At 36.2% G+C, this 17,108-nt stretch overlaps 1 protein-coding gene across 1 annotated transcript in view; it reads left to right on the top strand.

Annotated features, from left to right (window-relative positions):
• Positions 1-17,108, top strand: part of LOC123314419 (rho-related BTB domain-containing protein 2) — a 226,144-nt gene that overhangs the window by 85,773 nt on the left and 123,263 nt on the right. Inside the window, exons 2-3 of the mRNA XM_044899706.1 lie at positions 12,148-12,393; positions 12,477-13,238. Of these exons, the coding sequence (XP_044755641.1) occupies positions 12,193-12,393; positions 12,477-13,238 (963 nt within the window). The 5' untranslated portion in view covers positions 12,148-12,192. The remainder of the gene's footprint in view (positions 1-12,147; positions 12,394-12,476; positions 13,239-17,108) is intronic.

The raw sequence follows: 17,108 nt of genomic DNA, 5'->3' as shown, positions 1-17,108 counted from the left end.
TGAATATAAACCCTAGATTTTTTCAATATATTCCAGTCATATTTTTTTTGCATTCAGAATTTATAATTTACGTCGAGTTTTCAATTGTACTTCTAATATAAAAAACTCACAACCTAGTTCGAACAAGTTGGTAGGTTATTTTTATTGATAGAAGGATAATGCGTAGGTATAGAACTTTATGCTTCTTTGTTGTGTCAGAATATCAGGGACATTGACTATGACTCTCATTCCGGATATTTGAAAAGATAGAGTATTTTCCAATATGAAATGCATCAATTTCAGGAAATTTTTCAAACCTTAATTCGAATGAAAACGAAACCTTTTTAATTAATAGATAATCTACTAGTTGCTAGTCTACAGCCTTTTCGAATAATGAGGGCTATGCTAGAATACTAGTACAGGTTGATATGAATTAGTCATATCGGAATTCTTCTTATTCCTTCATGCTCCGAGCATATTTTCGAATATTCAGAATGAATGTAATCTTCAAACTCTCTGATAACCTGACACAACATAGAAACATAAAGCTCTACACCATAGAAATTATAACTTACAATGGAAGCGGTAAAGGAAAGAGAAACGTGTTGCCTAGAGAAAGATGGAGCTAGTAGTGGCAAAAAGCTCGATAAAAGCGTTGTTTACGAGTGTTTAGTTTGCTGTTGTTGTGCTTTTTGTGCGATTTTCCCCAGTGTTTTGAAATAAAAGTGTTTAAATAACACTAATACATAATGGTAAAATCTTGTGCAGCAATAAACTGTACAAACTGGCGGTAAAAAGAAAAAATTTCATTCCCATTGAGGAGGACTATTTTATGTTCATGGCAATAAAAATTTAAAAGTAGGATCAGTGCCGTCAGTATTCAACTTCCCTGATAAAACCCAAAAGAAAACTTTTAAAACCGCACAGCTCCCGTTTGAGGTCCTATGTTTATATAAACTTTTTGCCTAAAAATTCCCAAAGGAATAAACCCCTAAACTTATTGTATTGAATTTTGAAACACTCTGTATTCATTTGAATTGATTAAATAAACCATTTCTGCGATCGCAATAGAATTTATATTTTTCTTCCCGCGAAGTTCCTTGAATTTTCATATTCATGAATTTTTTCAGCTATAAAAACAAATAATCATTCAGACAATGCATGCGCCCAATATTTTCATGTTTGCTCCTAGAATTGTCATGAAAACCGAACAAATGACAGACTTTCCATACTCATTCAATGCTTTTTAAATGGAATTAGCGGGCTTTTTGCCACTACTAGCTCTATCTCTCTCGGCAACACATTCTTCCATAGCTCGAATATGGGAGGGCTCATCCATGTTAGGTTAGTATATCTATGCTCTACACGCATTATCATATTATCAAAGAAAATATCCTGCCAACATTACCGAACTAGTTTCTGAGTTTTTATACTAACTTGACTAGTTCACAGGTTTTAATTAAAATTTGGTTGACATGCATGCTTCGGGTTTCATCCCATTATCAAAACTCAATAAAATACATAAGGTCGAAAAATAAGTACATTATCAAGTGACAGAAGATAAAACAGGTGACAGGCGGAAATCTAGTTGATCGTTAACAATTGGAAGATTTTGTTTTTGTGCTGATGATATTTCCAAAATCTCATTAACAACAGAATTACACCTAAAGATTATGTTTTAGTGAGTTAGGACATTATTTCATTATTCACAAATATATCATTCGAATTGGCCGAAGTATGTATAAACAATAATTGGATCAAAATAAAAGAAAATTATCCGATTAACAAAAAAGAATTCATCAACATTATAAAATTCATTTTTGAAACTACTATTCTCTCTTTTAAAGGTATTTATTATAAACAAAAACATGGTACTCCTATAGGAACAACGCTTTCTCCGATTATTGCTCAGTTTGTTGTTGATTTATGCCCGGTACTTTCACCGCGAATCCAATTACCGTTGAGGGCGCTGCGAAATGTAAACAAACTTTGACGTTTGTCAGTACTCTTTTCGAGATTTGTAGGGCCTAACCATATAATAATAATAATAATAATAATAATAATAATATTTATTTCCATAATCAAACAATATTGAAAAGAAAATACGTCAATATAAGAAGCAACTGAACAAATATAAAACGCTCAGATTTGAAATTTATGATTTAGGTACTCCTTCACATCGTACGGTTCCAATTCTATCAACAATTTCTTGATTCTAGTCTTAAACTTATTAGCATCGAGAATTTGATAATTCCTCGGAAGTTTATCAAATAGTTTTAGGCACATATATTCCACATTCTTTTGTGTCAAAGTGAGCGAACACTTGGGAAAGAGAAACGGATGAATGCGCCTTGTTCTATTGCCGTTCTCATACTCCCTGAATAGATTATAATTGCTTTTCAAAAAAATCAAGCATCTAAAAATGTATGTCCCAGCAGTTGTGAGTATACCTTGACTCTTAAAATGTCCTCGACAAGATGTCCTCGCTGTTAGACCAAGCATAGCTCTGATAGCCTTTTTCTGGACCAAAAAGATTTTCCAAACATCCGAACCATTACCCCATGCCAAAATTCCATAGGACATGACCGAATGAAAATTAGAAAAATATACTGTCCTCAGCAACTCAGAGTCAGACTGCAGTGCCAAGACACGGAGTGTGTAGAGAACAGAGTTCAATCTACTCTGCAATGATCTTATATGTTCAGACCAATTAAGTTGATGATCGATAATCACACCCAGGAAACTAGTACTGGTGGAGATCTTGACAATTTGTCCAGAGAGAACAATATCTTCAGGAATATGAACTCTTGAATGAGAGGTACCGAAAACAACACACTCCGTTTTATTCGAGTTGATTGTAATTCTATTCGAATTACACCAAATCGAAATATCATAAAATCCCCTAGCAGCTATCCCAACAACCTCTGAAATACCAGATGCCGCCACCAGTAGATTAGTATCGTCCACAAACATGACGACTTCCCCCTCAGATTGAACTTCGAAATCTGCAAAGAGATCACCCAGATAAATAATTTCTTCATTTGCAGGTCTGCTATCAATAGCCAAAATACTCTCAACAGCCAGAGATTCTTCCTCCACCAAAATATTTTCTGGTAGGTCATTGATATATATTAAGAACAGAAATGGACCGAAAATACCCCCCTGAGGCACACCCACCAAAACTTCTGAATCTAACGAAACATACTCTACACCCTGGATCACCAGAGAAACCCTCTGTCGACGATTGCGCAAATAGCTCCTCATAAAATCCAACTGTTTATCTCTAATCCCATAAAGGAACAGTTTTCTTAGTAGATCTTCATGCACGACGCAATCAAATGCCTTAGAGAAATCTATGAAAAGACCGGCAGGAACATCACCACCCTCCAGGGCCCGAAGAACAGAGCGGATCATCTGATAGATTGCAGTCTCAGTACTCTTAGATCTTAGGTATCCGTGTTGACACTTAGAGAATATTCGATGTTTGTTGAAAAAACTTAGGAGCCTATTAACAATCACCTTTTCAAAGACCTTAGAGAAAGATGTCAACAAACTGATTGGTCGATAATTACCGAGCTCTTCTATACTCCCCTTCTTAAAAAGAGGTTTAACTACAGCAATTTTCAAAGAATTAGGAAAAATTCCTTCTTTGAAAGATGTATAAATAATATAGGCCAATGGTTCAGCAAACAATTTAATAGATTTCTTGAGAACCGTCATTGGTATACCATCATATCCGAATGAACTCTTATTCTTCATTTTATTCACCGTACGAATAACCTCATCAGCTGTAATTTCAAAAAGGAAAAATGATTTCCGGTTTCGACTGACAGGGCGAACATTAGATGTCAATGTGTCAACAGGATTATGTACTGCCGTGGAAGAGGAAATATCAATAAAATGTCTATTGAAAGCATTGGACAATTCATGGGGATTATCTGTGTTGATTAAATTACCTGCATTCACATTTCCACGGCCAGTTATCTCATTAATAATCCGCCAAACGGTTCTGCTTTTGTTATTAGAGTTATTTATACGCTTTTTTATATGATCCTTCTTATTCTTTAGGAGTATACCGTCATATAGCTTTTTAGTCTGCTTGTATAGATACGCAAATTCAGGTCGAAAAAGGGAAACTGTATAAAGGTAATCCAATCGTCTTTTTATTTCAATTACTTGAGGTGATTTGTCAAAATATCTTCTGTGAGAACCAGCAACCCTAACCGCTATCAAAGGAAAAGCCAAATCAAAAATGGTTTTAAACCTGCCGAAAAAATTATCCCAGAGGCGGTCAACATCACACTGATTTTCCTCAAAAGTGAGACCATTCCACTCCTCAGTCGACAACATTTCTAGGAATCTCAACATTGTTTCCTCATTAATCAGCCGAACATGTTTCTTTATAGATTTCGGTATGGATTCAGAGATATGAAAAGAAAATTTTTGAGAGGTGTGGTCAGACAGATGAGAAGGAACCACCCCAGTTACATAATCCCTTAAATTCGTTATAATATTATCTACGCAAGTAGAAGAATTAGAAGTAACTCGAGTGGGCTCATGCACCGTAATACAAGCACTGTAACCCTCGAGAAGCGAAATAAAAGTTTGTGCCTCCCAACTACAAGACAGAAAGTTAATGTTGAAATCCCCAGCGATTATATATTGAGTATTTTCAGATGTAAGCTTTTGAAGGATTGAATCGACTTTCTCAAAGAACAAACCAATATCACATCTAGGATGTGTATTCGGACGGTATATTGAAATAATTAAGTACTTTTTTGAGCAAATATAAGCTTCAATAGCAGAGCACTCGAAAACATATGGAACACTAAGTTTTACCAAATCTGAACGTTCTTTACAACATATTTCATTCCTACAATAGATAGCGCATCCACCATGTCGACCAGGTGGCCTGCAATATTTAGAAACTAATTTAAAACCGCACATATGAAGTGCATCGAGTTCGGAATCGCTCTGCCAATGTTCTGTGACAGCAACAAAGGATGCTTGATGATTGTTTACTAACTGCTCTAACCTCAAAATGCAATTTCTTAGCGATTGAACGTTTTGATGCAAAATTACAAAATTTTCTTTCTCGGTTCTATTGCTTTTCTCTTGTCTAGATGAAATAAAAAATGACTGATTTTACTACCTTCGGGCCATAGCTCTGGATTTTTGATGGCTTCAAACACCTGTGCAGGTACGGTCAACTTAAATGATGTGTACTCTTTTGGTCTGTTTGATTGTAATTTTTCACAAATAATTCCCTTGAATCCCACGCTGTCGAGATATTCAGCAAGCACCTCGGGTTTAAGAGTTGGATCAAGTTTACAAACATGTAAGTATCCATATTTCGGAGCTCCTTTGATCGACATCTCATCAGCTTTTCCACTACCGACAATACCTCTATCCATACGTCTAGATTTCCTTCTTTTTACTACGGTGAAATCATCCCCAGAAATGTCCTTTGAACTGCTTTTATTCGATACGGTGTTTAAATTTTCTTTATTCTTGGTTGAACTATTATCAGACCTAGAAGATGTTGGAAATGATGTATTGTCAAGAGAATTGTTTTCATCCGATCCAGCTGTATTCGAATTTGAGTTCGTTTGTATTAAGCTGCTGGTGTTCTTATATTCAGTAGATGCTTGACGCTGAGTTTTGTGGGCCGGATTGACATATATATATATATATATATATCTATTATATTTTATATCGATAATGGGACCTCGAAAATTGAAGCCAGCCCGTGGCCGGAATCGACTTATGCGCATGTGCAGAAATATTAAGAATAAAAATACCTGATTAGTTCTGTCTCTTTCTGATACATGGTTTTATGAATTGACAGGAATGAAATGATTTTACTTCACAACCATTCGAATATTTTCGACCTTAACCTATCAATATGTTGATATTGGTTTGAATCAGGTTCAAACTCAGGTTTGCATTACGTAGTATAATTTGTATTTCTTCGTTGATTTCTAGTAACTAGAAGTCAAAATTCTTGAAACTTCATCATTTTGCAACACTAGACGCTCGGATTCATAACAAAAGTGAAATATTATGTGTAATCCACAGAAAACCTGCGGAGTGCGGAGACTAACAAAAGTGATGTTGAATCAACAAAATTGTAGGACTGTGAATACATTTTTCTAGGTTGTTCACTATCGTATATTGTCTGCATTGTATCTAGATAAGTCTGTTATTGTCTTGAAATTCAGTTGGGAGTTGAGGTAATAATTCTAGTTCAATTTATATGATTGTTTTTTCAGCACTGAAATAGTGAAATATCTAAATCGACATCTATATATATATAAAGCTCAACTGTAGTTACTAGTATCTACAAGTTTCTCATCTTCTGGCAATATTCTTATTGCCAAATTGATTATTGTATTGCTTCTATTGAAGCATGGCTCTTTCAATGAGCACTCATCTGCACCTTTATATATAAAATATAACTACATATTACATTAAATGTTGACCAAAGAATATTTTTTATTGAGTATTGAGTAGATTTACAAGAGGGGAAATTCAGGAGGTGAGATAAGTATGATGTTGACACAAACACGCAATATTGAAACTGGTATGAAACAGTAATATTAAAAGAAATTGATTCCTCGCTAATCTCTTGGTGAAACATCGTTCTAACATAATTAAAACAATAAAAAACACTCGACTATACGTTTCACAATTTATTAAATTGTGAAACGTATAGTCGAGTGTTTTTTATTGTTTTAATTGAGTTATATTAAACGAAATTGTTATTATGTCACTCTTGAGTTTACTGAGTATAGACAATACCATTCCTATTCGGCACTTATTATTTCACAAATCATAATAATACTGAGTGAATAGTTTTGATGCACTCATTTGGTTTGATCTCTTTTCGTTGATTTATCTGAAAGTTGAAAAAAACGGATAAATTCTCGATGAATTCAATATTCATTAACTTTCGCGTCGAATAAAATTCTTCTCAAAATGTGTACAAGAATTTGAAATAAATCATCATTCGAATTCATTCAACGTCAAATATGAATATGATTCTGTTATCTGTGAATATGAAAACAAACTAACCAATATCTTGATTGTCATTTTCGAACTTCTAATTCACGCATGCGTACAAGTGGAATCCTCCCAACGATTTGGCTTAACTTTTTGTCGTAGTCTAGAACGCGTGTTATCGATATTGGTATAATAGATATATGGGCCTAACAGAGTTTTTCTAGTAAATCAAGATATTTATGGGAATTATCGGAAGTGAATTGATTGATTTAGTTTCGTAAAGAAAGATCAACATTCTTTGGAAATACTTCATTTGAAAGGGATGAATTGTGGAATAAAATCGATCGATGATATTGGTGATCCACTGTAGCTAGACACAAATTCCCTTTATTTCGCAGATTCTTTCTTGAAGTAAACCTAGGTAATAATGTTGAGGCAGCATATACTGAGTTTGTGAAGGAGGTAGAAACTATTTATCTTGATAACTAAAGCGTTTATGTGGAAGTTCTAAAGTTTCTATTTAAAATATTTTAATTCCATTTTTTGATATAGGTATTCCTCATACTGAAATCTCAAGAGAATTAAATATGATTCAGCTCATGGAACAAGTTCTACAGATGAGAAAGATGTTTTTGAGTTATCGAATTTTTAACATTGACAGCTGTCAAATCTTGGCTTCTAGGGGGTGTAAGTAGATGCGATGAAAAGCACTTTTTTCTGCTATGGTTTGTCGATATCATTTCCGAATTTGAAGTCGATCCTATGTCCAGTTTTTTAGTAATCGAATTTTTAACATTGACAGCTGTCAAATCTTGGCTTCTAGGGGGTGTAAGTGGATAGGATAAAAAGCACTTTTTTCTGCTATGGTTTGTCGATATCATTTCCGAATTTGAAGTCGATCCTATGTCCAGTTTTTTAGTAATCGAATTTTTAACATTGACAGATGTCAAATCTCAGTTTCTAGGGGGCGTAAGTGAATGCGGCAAATTAAATTTTTCTGCTTTATTTCGTCTATTAATCTCCTGAATTTGAAGTGCATTTTATGAACCATTTTTTAAAGAACAGTTACATTGAATGATGATGGGTGTTTTCAATATAACTTTTGAAATTTGAGGTCGATCTTAAGTACATACATTTTTTGAGTTAACATTTATTATTTTTCCCCTCAGCTTTCCACAGGCGTGATCAGAAATGAAAAAATGTAACGTAATAATAATAGTTCTCATATCATTCTAGAAGCGAGAATTCATGTTTGCATCGATATTCGCTCAACTGTACAGTGGCGTACGACGAATTCAAGGTCAAATTCTGCTATCTCATTCGGCTGTTTTCCCACCGGTTCAATTCTACCAGCATAAGATCACAATAGCGAATGTTTATATTCCTCCGTACTCTGACACCACAACACAATAGAAGAACCTGCCAAAACAATCGACCAACTCCCAAAACCACGCCTCATCCTTGGAGATTTCAATTGTCATAATACATTATGGGGATCAAAATTCACTGACAGAAGAGGGAAAGAGCTAGGGGAATACTTGGACAAAAACAATTTTATTTTGATGAACAATGGGAAAGGCACCAGATTCAATATTACAACGGGAGAAAAAACCTGCATAGATCTCACATTCTGCGATCCCCATCTCTCTACAGTGGGATGTAGCCGACTACCTGTATGGAAGTGATCATTTTTCTTTATTCATTGAGCATGAAGAACTACAAAAGAGAACGAGCACCATACAAACGACTAATACATATAATATTAAATTGGAAAACTGGAGCAATTTCACTGCAATTTCACTGCGATAATTCAGCTATCTACAGATGTCAACTATAATGCAGAAATATTCGCTTCTATAATAACAGAAGGCGCTAATGCAAATGTGGGAAAAACTAAACTCCCTCAACAACGCTGCGTACCCTGGTGGAATAACGAATGTAAAGTGGCCATAGAACAGAGCAAACACGCCTACTATACATACAGAAAGCGAAGAACAACAGAAAACCTAATACAGTTCAAGAGACTAAGAGCTAAAGCTAGATACATAGTGAAATCCAGCAAGAAAGCCTCATGGAATGAATACACCTCCTCAATAACTCCTGAAACACCACCAAGTGAAGTATGGAACAAAATTCGTCGAATTAACGGGGGAACAACTGTAAGAAAAATAACAAGCATTGTACATAACGACATTATTATATCGGACGATAAAGAAATGAGCAATGCTTTCGCAGAATACTATGCCGAATTATCTAGCGATAATAATTACCACCCCGAATTCAGAACCATTAAATCAGATACCGAGAACAACGGAAATTATTACATACAGGAAGGAACTCTAAATCATAATGAACTGAACAAACCCATTACAATAAGAGAACTGAATAGTGTTTTGGAGAAAGGAAAGAAAACTTCGCCAGGGCCTGACAATATACCATACATATACCTACTTGAACTTTACAACCAAATTTTTTCCACTGGAACATTTCCCACAATTTGGAGAGAGGCTATAGTAATCCCTATTCTTAAACCAACGAAGAATAAAATGCATGTGACCTCTTACAGACCTATCTCACTCACCTGCACAATGTGTAAATTATTGGAAAAAATAATAAATGAGAGACTCTCATGGCATCTTGAAGTGAACAACTTCCTCTACCAACAACAAAATGGTTTCAGGAAGCACAGATCTACCAATGACAATATTATAGCCCTGGAAAGTTACATACATGAGGCTTTCGCATGAGACCAAAAAGTAGGGGAGAGTTCCTTTGAATTGGACAGCCCATGAACCGGACGCTACAGTTTTCTACTACACTCGATAGTAATTCAGCATCCTTTACGTAAATCCCATTTTCGAAACAAGGCGCGAGCCACAGGTTCAGCCATTTTCCAAGAGATCTCGATCGATGTTGCGAAAATGGGATTTACGTAAAGAATGCTAAATTACTATCGAGTGTAGTAGAAAACTGTAGCGGCCGGTTCATGGGCTGTCCAATTCAAAGGAACTCTCCCCTACTTACCGTTTTCTTTGACATAGAGAAAGCGTACAACATGACGTGGAGGGCAAACATCCTTGAAACACTGAAATCATGGAACATTTGTGGAAACATCCTGCTTTTTATCCAGAACTACCTTAAGGACAGGATTTTTAGAGTCAAGGTGAATGGAACAACATCTAATCAGCAGTGTCAAGAGAATGGTATAGTTCAAGGCGGCAGTACAACTTTATTCGACGTAGCAATACAGGAGGTGGTGAAGAGTGTGGCAGAACCAGTAAAAATTCTGTTATTTGCTGATGATTTTACAATATACGTATCCGGTAAAAATGTACTTATACTGCAACTGCTGATACAACAAACCATAAAAGAAATAGAAAGGTGGAGTTCTTCAACTGGTTTCAGTTTTTCTTCTCAGAAAACGAAGGCAGTTATCTTCTCCAAAAGCAGAAATAAAGAAACAATTGAACTGCAGCTGAATAACCACTCTATACACCAAGAGAAACAAGTGAAATTTTTAGGGATGATTTTTGATGACAAACTAACATGGAAGCAGCACATAGACAGCATAAAGATTAATTGTACACAAGGCCTAAATATTATAAGAGTACACTCACATCACACATGGGGAGCTGACAGCTTCACGACCATCTACAAAAGTCTCATTAAATCTAAACTGGAATATGGTTTTCTAGCTCACTTCAATACAAGTGAAACAAACATAAAAGTTATCCAAAGGATAGAGTCCAAGGCCCTACGATTGATTACAGGAGCCTTTTGTACAACTCCCATTAAGAGCCTGTAGGTTTATTAGGAGAACTACCCCTTGAGCACCGCCTCAAAAAAACAACAATTACCTACGCTTTAAAGAGAACCACCCACCCTACTCACCTTAATCATGAACTGATTTCCCTAAACTATTTCGAAGATACTTACCACAAAAACCCAAATATAAGGCCATCCTTTCATCGTAGATTGAGTTGCTACTTGAATGAGATAAATTATGTCATTCCTGACCTGCTTCAGGCGTATAACATAACACCGCCTTGGATCGTCCCTACAGCTCACACTAACACCAGGCTTACAAAGTACTGCAGAAACCACATAAACCAACAAATAATTCACAACCATTTCAAGAGGATACAGGATGAATATATCAACGCACAATTCTATTATACTGATGCATCATCAACAGACGGAGGAGAAGCAGTTGGATTCGCGGTAGTTAGTCCTAGAGAAATTAGAAAATACAAGATGGAAGGAAGTGTATTTTCAGGAGAATTGACGGCAATACACCACGCACTTTTAGAAATATTCGATGAGCAACATGAACAAGCTCGATGAGTAGTATGTACAGACTCCTTGAGCGCAATTAAAATCATCGAACAATATTCATTTATGGCTTTTTTACCGACGTGATATTGTATTGTAGTTCTCCTGATGAAGAGATCGAGCAAGAAAAAAGATTTCACAATTTAATTGAAGATTGCTGCTACCCCACTAATAAAAATCGTTATAATTCACTTAACATCAACGAATTACAAATTATATATATAGAATATGCAAGTATATTTTGTTCAATAAATTACCCAAAAAATGTCAAACTATAACAGATAAAAAAATTTTAAAAAGTTGTTTAAAAACTCCTTGTCGACTTGGAACCATATTGTGTAAATGAATATTTGAGTTATTGTTTTCTTGTGTGAACATCAATGTTGGTTTTTCCCGTTTTCGACTAGTTTTCTCTTCAGAATTGTACTTTTGATCTTGAAAATAAATATATATTATTATTATTATTATATAATTGTTTATTCAGATAACAGAAATAAACATGATTTAGGTTACAGAGATCTTGCAAGGTATATAATCTAACATCATCATCGGATGAATCTCAAATAGTTCCCAGCAATTCTGCTCCTCTAGCTGTTCTTTCATTGCTGTCCATTGGCTCAACTTGCATATTTTCCATGAATATCAAATTATAAAATTAATTAAATAATTGATGTATTCGCAAAGGAATGATTATACCTCGTAACCCATGGAACACGACTGATATCAAATGATGTTGCTTGATTGATTTGCAGCCTCCTTGCTTCTATCCCCTTCTGAATATCTTTGCTTTCATTGATATTCGAGTATTAATGATTGATTTAAGATATTTTCCAGGTCGTCTGAATGTGATGGGAACTTTATCAGAACCGTTGGATTGGGATGGACAATGAACAACCCCACCAAGAGCTGGTAAAGTGTGTAGTGGTGGGTGACACAGCCGTTGGTAAGACTCGACTCATTTGCGCACGCGCCTGCAACAAGCAGGTATCTCTCTCCCAGCTTCTTTCTACTCACGTGCCCACAGTATGGGCCATAGATCAGTACCGCATCTACAAGGATGTTCTGGAAAGATCATGGGAGGTTCGTTTGGTAACATATACAATTAAATTTTCGTGCTTTTTGTTCTTGAATGAGCATTTTTATAGTGTTATTTATTGTTACAGGTTGTAGATGGTGTCAACGTATCATTACGACTATGGGATACCTTCGGTGACCACGAAAAAGACCGAAGGTTCGCCTACGGACGATCGGATGTGGTTCTTTTATGCTTCAGCATAAACTCCCCTATATCTCTCAGAAACTGCCGTTTGATGTGGTATCCAGAAATAAGGAAATTTTGTCCAAGCACTCCTGTCATACTTGTTGGATGCAAGAATGACTTACGTTTTATGTATCGTGATGAAACCTATCTGAGTCATTTCAAAGATAGATCACCTTTCATTAGAGCTACAAGAAAGAGTGATTTAGTAATGCCTGACGAAGCGAGGGAAGTTGCCAGGGAATTTGGTGTTTATTATTATGAAACCTCTGTTCTGACATATTATGGCATTAACGAGGTTTTTGAAAACGCTATACGTATTGCATTGATCGCGCGTCGTGACGCTCGTTTCTGGATGACCAATCTTAAAAGAGTACAAAGACCACATTTACAAATCCCTTATAAACCCCCTCCTCCGGTTGAACCTGAAGTGACAGTGGCTTCTAGCGCTTTTAGTGATCATTTGCGTCAATTATGGTTATCCAAACCCAACACGGATATTGTGTTAGTTTGTGATTCCGTGGAATTTTCTGCTCATAAATTCATTTTGGCTGCCTGTAGCAGAGCTTTTTATAAGTTACTCTCTGCGGATTTGTTGGCACGAAGTACGAGTGATTCAAGTATGGTTAGCTCCTTAGGTGATTTTGCAGACGACATGGAATATCTGGTGAGTAAACTTTCAATTATCCTAGCGCATAGAAATATGAGAATATTTTATTTTTACGTACCAAATTGAATGTGAAATAGTTGAATTTCAAATTTTCATTCTTTTTGAAATGCGAATAATGGTCTAGGGACATGCCCGAGGATGAACCAATTCGGAAAATGATTTGGGTGATAGTTATCACCGAAATCATTTCCAACGCATAACCTCTCATATACACCGACGTTCATAAGAACATTCGCTCAAACATTCGGATACGTTGGAGTTACAAATCCACTCGCACGCTTTTCAACGGTTCGATGGAGCACTATCGTTAGTTGAGACACGTAACATCAGAGTGCTGTTTGTTTTGATTCGTACGAGACTGGTTTTCAGTCGTTGGCAAATTTTTTCTAGTATAGGAAGGACACCCAGTGGTTTTCAACTCAAAACGAATCCCGATGTGGATGATAACATCAAATCGCTTTGAATCTTTTCGAATTTCAACGATTATTGCTAATGCTGAAAATTCTGTGGTTTTCGTTATCTGACGATTCAAGGGTATAAGGACACTATTTTTCTTTACTTTTTCGTAACACACTCATTACGAAAAATAATGCGTTTTCCAACCGGTAGCACAATAGTTTATTCCATTTTGAATAGGATGTGACTCTTTGAATTCAAAGTGAGTACCGAAATCGTCCAAACAAGCAGATCCGTCAAGCTGGATACTCGTCTAAGGCATTCTGACAAATATAGTCCATTCCAGAATGATTGACATCTCGGGTGGCTATGAAATAATTTTTTTTTTTTTATTGAATTTATAGAGATTTACAATCTACTTTCGAAAGTATTAAGTAAATGTGTTGTATGTAGAGACTAAGAGAAATTGAACATCAATTCACAGTTAAGATTACCCAGTTAGGTCGTTTGGCCAGGTTCTTTTCAACCTTCGTGAGTTGAACGGATTTTCTGTCAGTTGGTCGATCAGTTGGTAGGCATGTCCTTCTAGCTTCTGATGATATTTTCTCGAGTAATTTTCTATTTCTGTGGTGACATATGGGACTCTTAAATCCTCATGGATGGTGTGGTTGGAGACATACCAAGGGGCATTAACCACTGAACGTAGTATTTTAGATTGGAGTCTTTGGATGATTCGAATATTTGATGGTTTAGCGCAACCCCAGAATTGGATGCCGTACGTCCATATTGGCTTGATGATTGCCTTGTAAATAAGTAATTTATTTTGAAGATTCAATTTGGACTTCCTGCCTATAAGCCAATACATTTTTCGGATTTTTAAATTTATTTCATTTTTCTTAGCATTGATGTGTTGTCTCCAGTTTAGGCGCTGGTCTAGATGTATGCCGAGATACTTTGCTTTGGTGTCGACTGGTATTTCTTTTTCGAATATTTTGACAGGGGACATGTATTTCTTCTTGTTGTAAATGTTATTTGTACTGATTTAGCCTCATTGATGTTGAGTCGCCATTTCCGATGCCACTGTCCAAGGTTATCCAAGTGTTCTTGTAGATGTTTAGAAGCTGTTTCGGCGTCTTCATGAGATGCAAGTAAGGCTACATAGTCTGCAAAAGATGCTATGGTGGTGTTTTTATTTTCCGGTATGTCCGAAGTATAGATGATATATAAAAGTGGTCCCAAAATACTTCCATGTGGGACTCCGGATTTGACTTTCGAAGGAGTGGATATTGCTTCTCCATATTTCACTGCAAAATAACGGTCTGCTAGATAGGACTTTAGAATCATGTAATATGGTTGTGGGAGGAGTTGTTTGAGTTTGTAAAGCAGTCCGTTGTGCCAAACCTTGTCGAATGCTTGGGATGAGTCCAGAAATACTGCTGAGCAAAATTTTTTTTCTTCGAGGCTTGTTGAGATGGTGTTCACAATGCGATGGATTTGATGTTTTGTCGAGTGGTTCTCTCGGAAACCTAGTTGGTGGTCTGGTACCAGTTGGTGCATATCCATGTCATCTTTCAGCCTTTTAAGAAGCAGCTTCTCAAAGAGTTTACCCAGGATTGGGAGCAGACTTATGGGCCTATATGATTCCACTTTGTGTTCTGGTTTACCAGGTTTGGGTATCATTATAACCTCAGCATACTTCCATATGGTGGGGAAGTAGGATATGCTCATCATTCTATTGAAAAGTGTTGTGAGCAGTACGACAATTTTTCTGGGTAGTTTTTTCAGGGTTTCTGCCGTTATGAGGTCGTAGCCAGGGGCCTTCTTGTTTCTCAGTCTTCTAATCTCCTTGGCTACTTCTTTTGGTGTGAAAGATTTAATTGGTAAGGACATTTGACATGGAACATCCAGAAAAGTTTCAATTTCTGCATCGTTGATACCAGGATAGGGGTCATTTGGTGTGAACACATGTGCAAGATGTTTGGCAAATGTGTTGCATTTTTGCTCATCTGAGACAGCCCATTCTCCATTGGCCATTTTAATTGGAGATTTCCCCAAAGTGGGTGTTTTGAATTTCTTCGTGGCTTTCCAGATGCTGTGCTCATTTTTGTCATTTATATTTTCTATATAATGTTGGAATTGAGAATTTTTATATTGCTGCAGGGTTTCACGTAGTTTTCTGGTGAGTTGATTGAGTGTTGTCTTGTCTAGTGGATTCCGTGATCTCTGCCATTTCCCTCTTGCTCTTCGTTTTTCTACCAGCAGTTCCCGAATTTGAAGGGGTAGTTTTGTTTGAATTTCTTTCGTCCTTGAGTGTGTTGGGGTACTTTCCCATGCTGCTTTTTGAATCATCTTTGTTATGTTGTTTGCAGCTGTTTCTATGTCATCGGGCGTTTCTAAGATTATATTCATAACTGCATCTTCCTTGAGTATTCGCTGGAACATACCCCAATTGGTTTTCTCCGTCGTGAGTGAAGATTTAATTTCATACGATTTGGGTATTGTGTGAAGGGTTATTAAGACTGGTGAGTGGTCAGATGAAAGGTCTGGAGGATAGGATTCCGCTTGTACGTGGCGATTGTTAATTCCATTCGTGACGAAAAAGTCCAAGACATCAGGAATGTTGTTTCTGTCTGTTGGCCAGTAGGTCGGTGAACCTGGTGAAACTACGTCAAAATTTTTGTTTGTTATCACTTGCATCAGATTACGACCTTTGGGGGTAATTAGTCTTGATGCCCAATGGGTGTGCTTTGCATTCCAGTCACCTCCTATTATAAACCGTTGTTGAAAAGATTGAAAAAACGACTCATATTGGGATGTATCATTTTCATTTGATTCTTCAGACAGGAATGAAAATCTGTTTTTGTGTGCTTATCGATGAATTCCCAATAATTTCAGGGGAAAGAGATGAAAATTTCCTTTTTTGACTGTCTGCCATGAAACATTATTATCTGATGATGGATTCATGATTTTTAGTAGTTGTCCAAAGGACAACTAATATTAATTGTCGCAAAATTTGTTTTGTTTTGATGAATCGAAAAACGATAATATGTGTTTATTTTTACGTACGTTTGAAGCAGATTACTGTTCGCAGAGATAAGGTGTCTCGTATCTCAACACGCGTGTTCTCCCTAGCACAGCTGTCGCACGACTTATGAAATAAATTAAAATTAATTTAAGTTGGTAATAGCCCATAAGTTAAGATTTTGTGTTGCAATCTATGCACTGAACCACTGACTGACGATAATTTGAATTTTGTACTGCTGTTTATGTCCTTAATTCGTTCGTACAAATTGGGAACATTATAACGTGCGTTCAAAAAAATTCGTCGTCAAGTAGGCTATGGAATTTCAAACGTCGATATTGCGTATCTAAACGTAGTTCTTAGCTTGTGCTCTATTATTATTACAGGTTAGCTGTCAAGTTAGCGTTTTGGATTGTTGTTAAATTAAAATTACCAGCAAATAATAAAGA

The sequence above is a fragment of the Coccinella septempunctata genome, chromosome 5, assembly GCF_907165205.1.
Source record: "Coccinella septempunctata chromosome 5, icCocSept1.1, whole genome shotgun sequence".
NCBI classification, from domain to species: Eukaryota; Metazoa; Arthropoda; class Insecta; order Coleoptera; family Coccinellidae; genus Coccinella; species Coccinella septempunctata.
This window is presented reverse-complemented; position numbering and strand designations above follow the sequence as displayed.